The sequence below is a fragment of the Neopsephotus bourkii genome, unplaced genomic scaffold (genome assembly GCF_033783945.1).
Source record: "Neopsephotus bourkii isolate Nb327-2 ecotype Australia unplaced genomic scaffold, CSIRO-AGI_Nbou_v1 NB_659, whole genome shotgun sequence".
Lineage (NCBI taxonomy): Eukaryota > Metazoa > Chordata > Aves > Psittaciformes > Psittacidae > Neopsephotus > Neopsephotus bourkii.
In genome coordinates, this window is record NW_026901158.1 from 8,314,457 (window position 1) to 8,327,147 (window position 12,691).

General features: G+C 43.6%; 1 protein-coding gene across 2 annotated transcripts in view; it reads right to left on the reverse strand.

The window, feature by feature from the left end:
- PAPPA (pappalysin 1) overlaps positions 1 to 12,691 on the reverse strand; it is a 368,516-nt gene that overhangs the window by 157,589 nt on the left and 198,236 nt on the right. For both annotated transcript variants that reach the window (XM_061352951.1, XM_061352950.1), the window contains exon 2: positions 1,328 to 2,396. In XM_061352951.1, coding sequence (XP_061208935.1) covers positions 1,328 to 2,190 — 863 coding nt within the window. In that variant the 5' untranslated portion in view covers positions 2,191 to 2,396. The remainder of the gene's footprint in view (positions 1 to 1,327; positions 2,397 to 12,691) is intronic.

The window sequence follows — 12,691 nt, forward strand, 5'->3', positions numbered from 1 at the left end:
AACAGTATTAAGAGATTGGTATTTTTCCTTCCGATATTTTCAATCATTAGCATTTCAAGTATTTCCTCATGTGAGATCTGTTCACTGGGAGCTCACTGAAATCATGCTGAGCTATAAGGAGGTTTTTCAAAAACAACCTCATCAGAGTTAAAAACAAAAATGGAAAGGAAACATTTCTTAGCAGCTTAATTATGTGTATTTAAAGCTCCAGTAGAGCTGATAATGTTGTGTAAAACCTTCTCTCTATGGAGGAAGTTGCAAAGATAGCCTGAATTGCTGTAATGGAAGGGATTCCAGTACAGCTCACACTTCCTCTCTTAACCTGAGCTTTAGTGTTGACAACACAGGGTATTCTGACCATCTAGAGTTTTTTTCCCATGACTTCCCATTGCCCTACAGAAACTGTAACATGGGATGCAGACAACAGAATCTCAGCTTTAATCTTCATCTTCTGTGCGTTTATAAGTCCTTCACAGCAAACACTTTTTTCCTTAAACAAACTAACTCTTATCTAAAGATGACCAAAAGCAAGTTGGAGTAATTGTAGGTACGTGGTACTCAGCTGATGCAAGTTACTCGAGGATGCCCCTCTTCAAACTACAACACAGTTTTAGCTGAGGATCTCAGGATTTTCTAAGCTCACATCCACCCACATAAAGTTGCCCTGCCATTTGCGATGAAGTGGCACTAACCCAATTTTCATCTATATAAGAAGAGGCACAGAAGAACTCAATGTGTGCAACAGCACTGCCAGGAACCTGGCACCCACCTCTCTCCTCACAGCCTGCAGACTCAGCTATCTAGCCACAGCAGTGCTTACAGAAAACAGTACTCAGAGCATTAAGGATACAGAATATCCTACCTACCTTCAAAGAAGTCCTAGAGAATTAAAGCCTACCTGAGAGTGTTTATGTTCTGTTCCATGCCTGAAGGGCTCTTCCCTCTCCAAATACACATGAGCTTTACATGACATCCAATTCCCACTGCTAAGAGTCTGCAGTTAAAATAAACTGTGCAATGCTACAATACACTGCTCATAACCAACAACTAATGGGTCGACCAAAGTTGGCTGCTTCAGTCTTCAGTGCTGAACTTTCTTTAGCCTAGATGGAGAATACCAGCTCAGCAGTTAAGATGCTGGTGAGACCATTACTGCGATTGCATTCGGATAACACTAAGCCAAACACTAAGAAAAAAACAAATGAATTACAAATTCCAAAGCCTCTAATGGCAACAAAACAAGGTTTCAAAACCCAGCAGGCTGATCAATACCTAGACAGATAGTCACCAATATGGTCATAAAAAGCTTGTTTAAGAAAATGCCTACCTGTAAGGAGAATAAGGGTCAAAGCACGTCTTGGTGACTTCTGTTATCTCTGGGTTACAGCATTCCCCACCATCGAAGTTGTATCTCTCGTAATTACAATCCATGTCACACACCCCATTCTGCTTCTTCTTGTTGAAGAGCGTGTGGCGCACGTGCCGGCAGTCCCCACCATCGTACCCAGTCAAGGTGTGGTTGCACTCTGGATCACAGTTCTCATCCCCGATCTTGCTGATATCACAGTTGGCCAGGATGAGTCGGTGGCGAAGGGAAGAGTTCTTCACCTCCAGCACCTCCAGCTCCCAGGTGATGTTGTAGCGGCTGAAAGCCTCATTTAAATGCTGATGCTGGAACTCGATCTGCTGCTGGCTGACAGTGGGGTTCTGGTGTTTGTCATCGTAGAGGTTTACCACACGGTAGCGCACAATTTTGTTGCGGCGGAAGCTGGGGAGCTTGTTGTAGCTGGCGATTACATCTGTGTTGTCACAGACGGTCTGTCCACAGAGAGGAGGGTCTAGGCTGGTATCCAGCAAATAGCCATGGTGATAGCTGAACTTGCTCCGGGGGCTGCTGCCATCCTTCATGGGTGACCAGGTGTTTTTCACATTCAGTAAACTGTCTTGAAGAACTAGCTGAGGTAGAGGGGTGTCTTGTCTGTGAATTGCCTGACCCATGTCCAACAAGATCTCCTTCTGAGACCGGGCTGTCCTCCAGAGACTGAAGTGCTCTACGTAACCCCGATAGTTCTGGTTCAGCGCATTTCCTCCAACCATGAGCACCTTGCACTTCAAGGTCAGAAGACTGAAGATGCTGCCCACTTGCTCTCCACTTGTGGCCACCTGGGCACCATTCACATAGAGTTTCATCAGGTGCCCATCGTACGTGGCAGCCAGATGCACCCACTGGTTGGGGAGGTAGCTGCGATGTGCTGCAATGGTGGTTACTTTGCGAGCACGGTCCGTCTTCAGAGAGAAGAAATAGCGGGGGTCTCTATTCCCCTGGTCACTGACGGTGTTAATCCCCAGGACCCATCCTCGGTCACGGGAGGTGTAAGAACATTTGTCATATAGTCCTATGTGCCCCCAAAAAAGAAATATGAATAAATAAGGATGACAGGATAAAGAAATCAGTCTTTAAATTAGTCTATAAATATCTATGTATATACACACACTCACCTACATACATTAAACTGTTCATGTACATGAAAGACATAAAATCATTTAGAGCATGACTGTGGTACACTTGCTGTTACTTGTTGCATGTATAAATGGAATTCCCCTTTCCTGACCAGAGGCCAAACCTCTTCTGCAAATTCTTAACAGCAAAATGATGCTCTGTGCATTTGTTTCTTGCCTTCACTCAAGCCATATACCACTGGTTGAAAATAACAGCCTTGAGAAGCAGTGTTGATCTCACTCACACCTCCTACCACTGAGCCCTGTATCTAATGAGGTCCAGAGGAGAAACAAGTACAAAAGCAAAGTACTGCAGCTCGAGAAACACTGAGCAGCTACAAGAACTGTGGTAGGTTCAAGCATCCAAATCCTATAGAAAGTGAATGGGATGTGTTGAGGCTACCCTCAAATTCATGCCAAATAAAGACCAGTGAGGAAGTGGCACACGCTGGCATGCTGATGTGCTGAACATGGTATATACCACACCAGGAAAGGGCAAGGAACATGCACAGAAGGACATCCATGTTCAGAAAGATTCTTGCCCCCTCGCACATACACTTACAACTTGGTGCACCGCAGGGGATAAGCACTAATGATTTATCTTGTGGACAAAGTGTGGATCCACATCTTAAGCTCTCTCAACCTGCTTTTAGACAGCTCCAAGCAGTGGGAAGAGCCCACTCCTCACTTAGGGACGTGCGGTTTGGCAAGTTAAAGACATACATTTCCATCTTTCAGTTCTCAAAGGCTAAGGGCTGCAGGGACAACCCTCAACCCAGAATATCATCATTACAGCCTTCAGCACCAAACGGCCACTCTCCTATCAGCACATGGGAAACAATCCTTCCCCCAGGCCTCCAATTCCAAAAGCCTAACCGAAAATCATAAATCTCTGACCATTCAGTCCTCATGAAAAGACTAAATATCCCCTTACCTCACCCCTGCACCCTAACCCTCCCAGCACTACAACCAAATAACATCTTCTGCTTCTAAGTTGCTCAACAGCCATCTGTTAACAATCACTCATTAACAGTGCAGTCTTGTCTAGTATCAACAGAGCAAAGGTTACAGGAGCATTCACTGTATTTTTCCTCCCCTCTCCCAGCACCCACCTTCCCCCTCTCTCCTCACACCCTTCCTCTCTCCTCCTCCTCCTCCTCCCCCTTTAAAAGTCTTCTGATGGGAAAGCTAGAGCATTTAAACAGGCCTTTTTTTTTTTTCTGCAGGCTGGTATTTTGCTAAGGACTCTGAGCTCCCCCTTTTCCTGTTGCCTTTGGAAGAAAGATCCCAGGGTTCGGAAGGTAATGTGTTTATTCATCTGTAGGGCGCACTCAGTTCAAAACCTTTGCGAGACCAGCCTCTAGTTTATGCTGCTACTTCTGATCATGAGAAAGGAGAGGAGGAGAACCAGGGAAGGAAAAAACCAAATATGCTTAAAATAAAGAGTGACATTTGCTGGGATGGATATTTACCCGAGAAATTCATGGTAGGAAAGCCAAAGTTACCAATGACCTTCTGGAGGCTGGTTTTTAAGTGGGTTTTGATTTTTCTTTATGGAATAAATACTTTCACAAAACATTCATTTTCAGATGTATGAGAGCCCATAAAAGTCTGCATTTTTATGAATCTCAAATGAAGGTATTGTCCAATGCTAGTGGGTGGATAATGCTGCAGTGAATGAGAAGACAGCTGGCAAGACAAGTCCCTCTTCCAAAGAAGCAATAAAAGAAGTTCTAAAAAATCCCAACTTATTGTAATAGACCACTAGAGCTGGTCAGATATTTTGTAAGAAGGTTTGTGCCTGCCCAGAAATGCCAACATGGAGAGAGCAGAAAAAGTGATACATAAATGAGTTAGCCCCAGTAAATCTCCATGAGAATGTGTGAGCCTTCACTGTGGCCAAGGGAACACCAGGGACTCCCTTGGCTGTTCTGACTGCAAACACAGAAGGTCAACCCATCCCAATCATGCTCCCCATCATCTCCTGCCACCTTCTCCTTACAGTGACCAAAGTCTCCAGGCCTGAGGACTAAAAGGCAGTTGCACACGCAATATCAGCTCAAGATCCCTGCTGTTGGATGGACGGCTGGAAGCTCTGGAACACACTTCTGGGGTTTCCAGCTCTAAGAAAGTCCACCATACAGTCTTTAGGGGTCAAGTTTTTTGGCTTTTTGTACTGACTGGGGCTAGGAATATTCCCCCAAAAGAATTAATAAATAATTGTGGAATGGAAATTCAGTTTCCTAGCCAGCATTAAAGAGCATCTTCCTCTCTCTCTGAAGTGCTGCATGATGCTAGTGATTGACCTCAGCTGAACAGATGGAGCTGCTGGAGGAATACTACAGAATAGTAGCAATCCTCCCTTGCCTTTGAGCATTTAAACCCTGATGTGATGCAACGTGTCTTGAGTTTGGCTCAAACAGCTGCCATCAATTCAAGATTTACAGGGAGCCAAAGGAGGGCAGAGAAAGAAAAAACCCAGTGACAATAGGGACAGCACTGAACACGCCAGTATGAAAGCTGCTCAACTAAAACAGTCTACTATTCCAGTTCCTTACATTTTCTAGTTTAGGGCAAAGGTCCTTGCTGAATCCATACGCCACGTACAGTATTCTTTCCTCAAACTTTTACTATTACAGACAACCAACTCCTGATGAAAAGACAGACTGAACACAATCCCTTCAGCAGCAAGAGTTGTTTTATTCTTAAGAGAAAGGAAAAAGAGTAAGAAAGTATAAGAAACCCACACTCCCTATAACTTGTAAGTTGTACCAGTTCTTTATGACCCTCTTTTGCTCGTATGCTGCACCTACTTTCCCAACCCTTCACTTACGTTTTGGCTTTAGACTAAGAATCCTCCGGCTAAGGGAGTGTCACTTTTCCGTTTTGTCCCCAGCACAATGAAACTCATTTCAGCTGGGACTTTGGATGTCATAATACAAGAATTTATTACTTCTTCTATGACAACTAATAAGGGCAAAGCCATTGGAAGAGGGACATGTGAAATAATTGCCAGAACTTCTGAAAACTGAATAATTTGATGTTTTCACAATTTATTTCAATTTAGTAAAAGGTTCCATTGCCATGAGTTATTTCTCAGACATAATTAAGAACATTTTAAACAAGGAGAGGCCTCTTTACCCCAAACAAGGCTGGTTTTGAGCAAAATCACCCCTCACAATGGTTGACACTCCAAAATTCAGAATTCAGCTGTGACCACAACGAACATTTACATGAAAAACATACAGAGGTTAGAGTCTCATTTACACTGAGAATTCTTTACAATAATGTGGTAAGGGACGTTTTTAGCTACTTAATATCCCTTTACAAACCAAGAGTGGTGTAAAGAGGCCTCATGGTAAAGGAGACTCAAGCCAATGACTGCAAAACCACAATCTGGCGAATATGCCTCAAGTTTCCGAGCCAAGAAATGGTGCGAAATAAAACTGATGTTTGTTTTCCCCACAGCAATTAGATTAAAAAAATATGTACAAGTCTCATACAGCAGCAAACAGTTTTCTTCACTTCTGCTTGCTCTGAGTTGCTAGAAAGGGATGGAGTTACAGCTGAGAAGAACACTGACAGCCCTTCAAAGTCCGTAGTCTGAGTGATTTGTTCCCTGTAAAGCTCCTGAAGCCCAAGGGATTAAAACTGAGTTTTATCTTTTATTACAAGAAAAAGAAGTGTTGCTAGTCCAGCTTTCCAGTAAGAGGCATTGGTAACCTTCCTTCCCCACTAAGCAGTGAGTCACTTTTCAGACAACTGTTCAGAAGTGCATGAACAGAGTTAAGATACTACATTCCTGTTTGCTTGGCCACAGACAGACTTCAATGGCCCATGAGGCTCCTTCCAGTCCCATGCTGTTTGTCCCTTACAGGAAAAGTAAATTCCTAGGGGTCTAGAACAGGGAAAGCTGGAACATTAAACTTCAGAGGCCCAAAGCCAAACATGGAAAACCGAAAATACAATCTCTTCCTTTTTCTTGCCAGTGAAATCTCAGTTCTCTGGCTACCAACCCACAATGGCTCCAGCACCCAAGTGTCCATCTGACCTCTTCCAGCAAGCCTTAATTAAAGGCCAGTGTATGATTTATAACCCAATTTGCTTCCAGGACTTTGCTGGGGACTTAAATAGAGCCACATCCTTGTGTGGGCCCTGTGTGCTGGGCAGGATTTCGCAGCACAAGCACAGCAGGTAGCATCAGCTCCTGAACTTCTGGACCAAAGTCCTGGGTGAGGACAGGAGGCATTGCTGTAACCAAGCCTGCGATGCAGAGATAGGACCAGATGTTTATCAGAAGTAGCCACAGAGAAACGGGAACTCACAGCTAGAGGCTGTGGCTGCTGGAGTCATAAGTAGCACTGTGTGGGCAGAGTATGAAAGAAGAGAGGCCGAAGTCACCCATGCAAGATGCTGTAATCCACTTTAATATTATCAGTAACAGACTCCAGGCCTCCCTCCCTCACTTCAGTGTCATTTCATGCATCTTGCTAGCAGCAATCTTCCTGGTAATCAGCCCAGCCATAGAATTATCTAAGAATTTAATTCTTTAGGCAGGCAAAAGGTTTCCTCACTTTGCCAAGCAATGGGAAGCAAAAAGAAAAGAAAAAAAATGGTAAAAAAAAAGGAAAAAGAAGGAAAAAAAGAGACTTGTTATGCTTTTCCAGGAGCAGGGAGGCTGGGGGAAGGGGGGGAAGGAGGTCAGTTTGACTTTGAACACATCAGGTGTGCTCGGAGTCCGTCACAGCCATGCAAGGCAGAACGGAAAACAGTGCCCCGCACTTCTGAAAGTTGGCCGTGCCTGTTTTGCTGGGAGACTCCAACCAGAGGTGACAGGACTCAGTTATGAAAGGGGAATTTAGGTCAACAATCAAAGCTGCAGTCAGGGGGCCCAAGAACAGGGAGCTAAAGGTTGGGGCTGTTTTTTTTCTGTAGCATGCTTTAATCGTTTAGTATCAAAGCACAGAGGAACGCTTGAAAGAGCAAATATTCTACAGGAACCTATAGAAAGCTTTTATCTGTCCAGAGGAAAATAATTAAACCCGACAGATTTGGGTTAAGTATCCCCATGTTCCATGCAATTGGATAAGTCAGGGAAGATCCACTGGAGCAGTTCTTGAGTTCTGCACTGGATATTTCATGTTATGATGTTGAACCCTATCTCGTTTTACAAAGGGGAGAAATAATCTCTCCTCTGCCATACTTGCCCCAGCCCCCACTTCCTTCCACAATAGTTCAATAATTCAAAATCCAGAGTACTGAAGGCAACACCTTTGTCTATACCATTTCCCACACAGCTCAGAGGCCTCCTGAGGTCGCCCCCTGAGATGAGGAGTGGCTTGAGCAAAATCACCTGAGACCCATTCAGGTGGCAGCATAGAATCATAGAATAGTTAGGGTTGGAAAGGACCTTAAGATCATCAAGTTCCAACCCCCCTGCCATGGGCAGAGACTCCAGAGAGCGAAAAGGGGATATTTGCTGCTGCCACCAACCCAGCTGAAGTCACACCACATATTATCCTTTAAAAACTATGAGATAGGAGTCAGAGCTGAGCCCGAAAGACAAAGTTCTTTTTGTTTTGCCCTGAAAGACAAGAACTTCAGCAACTAGAAATAGAGTCTAATACAGCCATGCCTATTTAATGTTGAGAATTTGTCCCAAGGCTCTTTGCAATAGCAAAATCTTTACATCATTGCCATTTAGCATTAAATTAAGCATCTGTTCTGTACTGTTTCTCAAATTCCCAGTCATTCATATACTCAAAGAGATACCTTAAAGCCTGAAAACAGGGAGGTGAGAACAGCTAAACCAGCAAAACATGAATTTGTAGTGGCTGGTTAGTTACGAACATTACATAAATCGCTCCCTTCTGATAACAAAATCATGTAGGCTGCAACAGAGCAGCCACTGGCATGGACAATCATATTAGTGACACTTCACTGAGCCTATTGTGAGAATATACCCGCTAACAGTATAGAAGGGCTTACTGCAAATAGGTCTGGTAGGCTAGGGTCAGTGAAAACTCATTAGATTGTGAGGATTTTGGGGTGTAAGTGAACAGACAACACTGCATAAGCAGATGGCATAGAAGAACCAGCTTCAGTCCTTGTGGTATTGTAACAGGGTCATCCTTGGACTGGGTACTGCTTTTACAAGGGCTCCTCCATACAGAGTATCAGCATAAACAAGTATTAGTGGGAAGATTGGCTTCTTATCTAGATCTCCTTAAGCATTTCACAATAGAGCTGCAGAACCAGTGGAGACTGGTACTCGGTTAACAAACTGTGGCTATTTATGATCTAATAACTAGGTTTAGGCAGGCTTTTAGATGGAGAGCAAAAAGCACATCCTTTGCAAGGGTCAAACTTCAGTCCCTGCTATAAAGTCTGGGACCATGGGAACATTCCAAAGAACCAGAGTAAGGATATTCTAATATCTACACAATTTATTCCTCCTGCTTTGTTCTCAGAAACAACTGGTTATTTTTGGTTGAAGCTTGAAAAAACAGTGTGTGTCCATGTTGTTAGATATGATCATAACACGTGCAGCCATAGGAACAGAATTAACAGTACGGGCAGGCTTTGTTTGAATACTACTTAACTTAAAAGTCAAACTCTGCAGCCATCAGCATGCTCCTTCAGAGAACCACGGGTGTATGTAATAAATATGGGAATCTTTGCATCTGGCTTGACTCAGACAAGAATACAGGTTGGTGGCTGCCAGTTTTAGGCATTCTAGTATGGCCCACTGATGATAAAGCAGAGTTCAGTGCTTATAAATACATAGGTATCCTTCAAATACAGGGAACGGAAAGCTCTCAATAAGTTTGTTGATTTGGGTCAAAGGGACCTTAACACACCTCTCACCTTCCAAGCTTATCTATGCTGATTGATCAGCAGGACCAGGTTACGAATTAACCATCCTATTGTAGCTGAAGCAGTGTATTCCCCTTTAGAGAAAGCCAGCATTAACACCATTCTCACTTGAAAAGCCAATGTTGCAAAGTCCACGGATACATATGAAGAGGCAACTTCCACAGACACATGCACAACACACAAACCTGGAAGGACATACAAACTTGCAAAACAGGACACAAATACAACAGCACATGAGCAGAAGGGTAGTTCTACATGCACAGATGAATGTACCCAGCAACGTGCTTGGTGGACACATCCGTTATGTCTGCTTTCATGTCTCCTCCTCCCTGCACTATTAGCCAAATACTGATTAGCTATCAAATGTCTACAGAGAAATTTCCTCTCATGCATGCTAACACAGAGTGGCTTTCCTCCCTTTTGTTACAGTTAATGCTTGAGTGCAAACACAGAGAGTATCTTCTGTGGAAGGAACAGACACATAAGTACCGTAACTTCCAGGCAATCTAAATGTTAAAGTGGTATTTCTGGGCTCCTTTTAGAAAAGCACAGCCAGAATTGATCATAAACTGGGTCAAGATAGGTCAGCATACCTCAGAGCAGATCAGATGGCCAGAGCATCCCAGGAGGAAATGTTCTCCTGGAAGGATTATTAGGGGCACATCTGTGCCATCAGATGACTGTGCACAATACCCATCAGCTCACTGGGAGTTCAATATGGCATTTCCTTTCAAAATGTGGTTTGTGCCTGACAAGCACTTCAAGTCAATCAGCTGCAGCAGCCACCAAGCCCATCCTTGTGCTGGAAAAATGCCCAACCCTGCCCTGCAGAACCCCTTCGATGGCCAGAAACATGGAACAGCGAGCAGAGGAGGTCTGTGCATGAGACTGCTTGTGGTGCTGATCAAAATACACAGCCAGGATTGAAGGGGGGACAACAACACAGCTTGTTTTGCTCTTTAGAATTCCCTCGTCTCTGACCTTTACAGCAGCTTTAGGGCAGCGCTGGAACCAGCTGAGCAGTTACTACTCCCAGCTGCAGGGAGAAGAGCTTTTACACCATTGCACAATGCGTGTGTGTTGGGGAGGGGGGAGAGGTTAGGGCTGAAGAACAAAGGAGGAAATCTAGTGGCACCTAAATCAAACATTATGATCAATGAGGGAGTGGGAAGAGGACCTGGGGAGCAGGGACAACCTTCCAACCTTTCCAGGATCAGACAGATGGCCAACATCCACATGATTACAAAACCAAAACAAAAACAAAAAATTCCATGAATGCAAACTAGGGCACCCTGCGAGGAGACTGTAAAAATCACATCATGATAGCTTAAGACTTGTCTTTGTAATTGAGGGGCATTTCCACATGAAACACTTCTAGTTATTTAATTGGATTTTGAGAACATTCTTGGGCAGAGACTTGGTGAGTGCAAAACTTGAGTATTTCCAGCGCATTTACGCTGATTTATACCATGCAAGCTCTTTGCCTCTGTGAGAATTAAATATCTTATTGTAAAAATATCTCAGATCTTATCCAGACTCAAGTCTCTTTTTTGCATCTGGCTTTCCCATATGACTGCATCTTTCCTGTCCTAATAGAAACAACCAAGGAATTTACCAACCTTAAAAGCAACACCCAGAGCAGCATGAACAGCAGCAGGCGGGATGGAGCTGGTTGTGCCTGTTTCTCTGCCGTCGCTTCTGAAAGGGATCTGGGCCTTCTCTAGTCATGACTATTTCATGCCTCAAATTCCCCGCTCCATACTTGCATACAAGTTCCAAACCCATACAAAAACCACAGAGATATTTCTGCTTTCTAGGAAACATCCTGCTGTAAAAACCTGCCTCTCTAACATAACTATTCTAGTATGCATTCCAGATAGGCTGCAGTCACCACATACTAACCTAAGTGTATAATTTTAGAGCTCTATTTTTTTTCTGCTCTGTTTGAATCCAATCTCATTTGTTTTGGTATGATTTTCCTCCTGGAAATACCTGAGCCTGTGTTTCTGCTCTACAAATATCAGTGATCATTTGATCTGTGAGCACAATTAAACAGATATCTAAATGAGAGTTCTCACACAGATCCTCACCATGTCTTAGGAAGTGTCTAGAAACAAATTCACACCTATTAAACCGAAGGCTGTAGCTGAAAATTCAGCCTTTGGTTCTGAGAGGACAAGATGGGACAGCGATGGGCAAACCTCCAGAAGGTCATAATTCTACTTCACTTTCCATAAGCATTGCCAAAGTCAAATGCTTCTCAAAAGTAATTGACCTTCTCAAGTCTGCAGAACTGGGAGAAAAATGTAAAAGAAACAAGCTACCTTGGAAGATTTTTGGCAATTCTTGTGTTTAGCTGAGCAGCAGGAAATATCATATGTCCAACCTTTCTTGTGTTATTTCAGCCCTTCCACTTCTGGTTAAATTTGGAACCAAAGAAATGAAGAATAACAACATAGCATGTACATATACTACTTTCCCTGTGCACAGACCTAGATATACACGTGCACAAGGGTTTGAGGGAGCAGACCGGGGTATTCCGAGCGCTTGGCTTGCATTTGAGTTTTGAGGAACAGTCTCCAGCTGAGGATGGCTCAAATGGAACAAAATCCTGTCTAAGAACACTAATTACCTTTGATAGGTCTTTGGTCTGTATTTTCTGTGTGCAACTCAGCCGAAGTCACAGGAATAGGTCATTTCAGCACACAGTCTAATACCCTCTGGACTGTTGTTCTGCCCTGAGCCTGAGACACAGACCACCCAGCAAGGAGACAACAAGCAAAAGTCACCCCAGGCTCATTCTCTGCTTTCTCATTCAACTTCTTTGTTTTTAACGAAGTCTGCTGTGTTAGCTTGACAGTCCTGACATTGCCAATGCTCCAGCTTCCAGAGGGGAACCTTGATTTTGCTCCCCAAAGTTTGTATCCCGGAGGTAGATTCTTGGCTTCACTGAAGTCAACAGTAAAACTCTTATTACCTTCAGTGAGAAAAGATTCCAGTCTTGTTTTTCAGCTTGTTTTCAGATTAGCACACTGGCCTGTTTTGAAGGGGAAAAGTCAATTCCTTGCTCAGCATACATATGAAACCGAGCCTAATAGTTCAATGTAGCCATGCCAAGGAAGTCCTAACAAAAAGCTGGAAATCTTATGATGATTAGAAATATCCTACCAGCACCAAGGAGAATCCATAGAAATACTGGAAAAGGTAAAGATTGAAAATTAGCACCTAGTGCTAATTACTGTTGGCTTCAAGTATGTTTTTGCAGTAATAGCTGAAAACCCCACACTACTCTGATGTTAGAAGCACACAGACACAA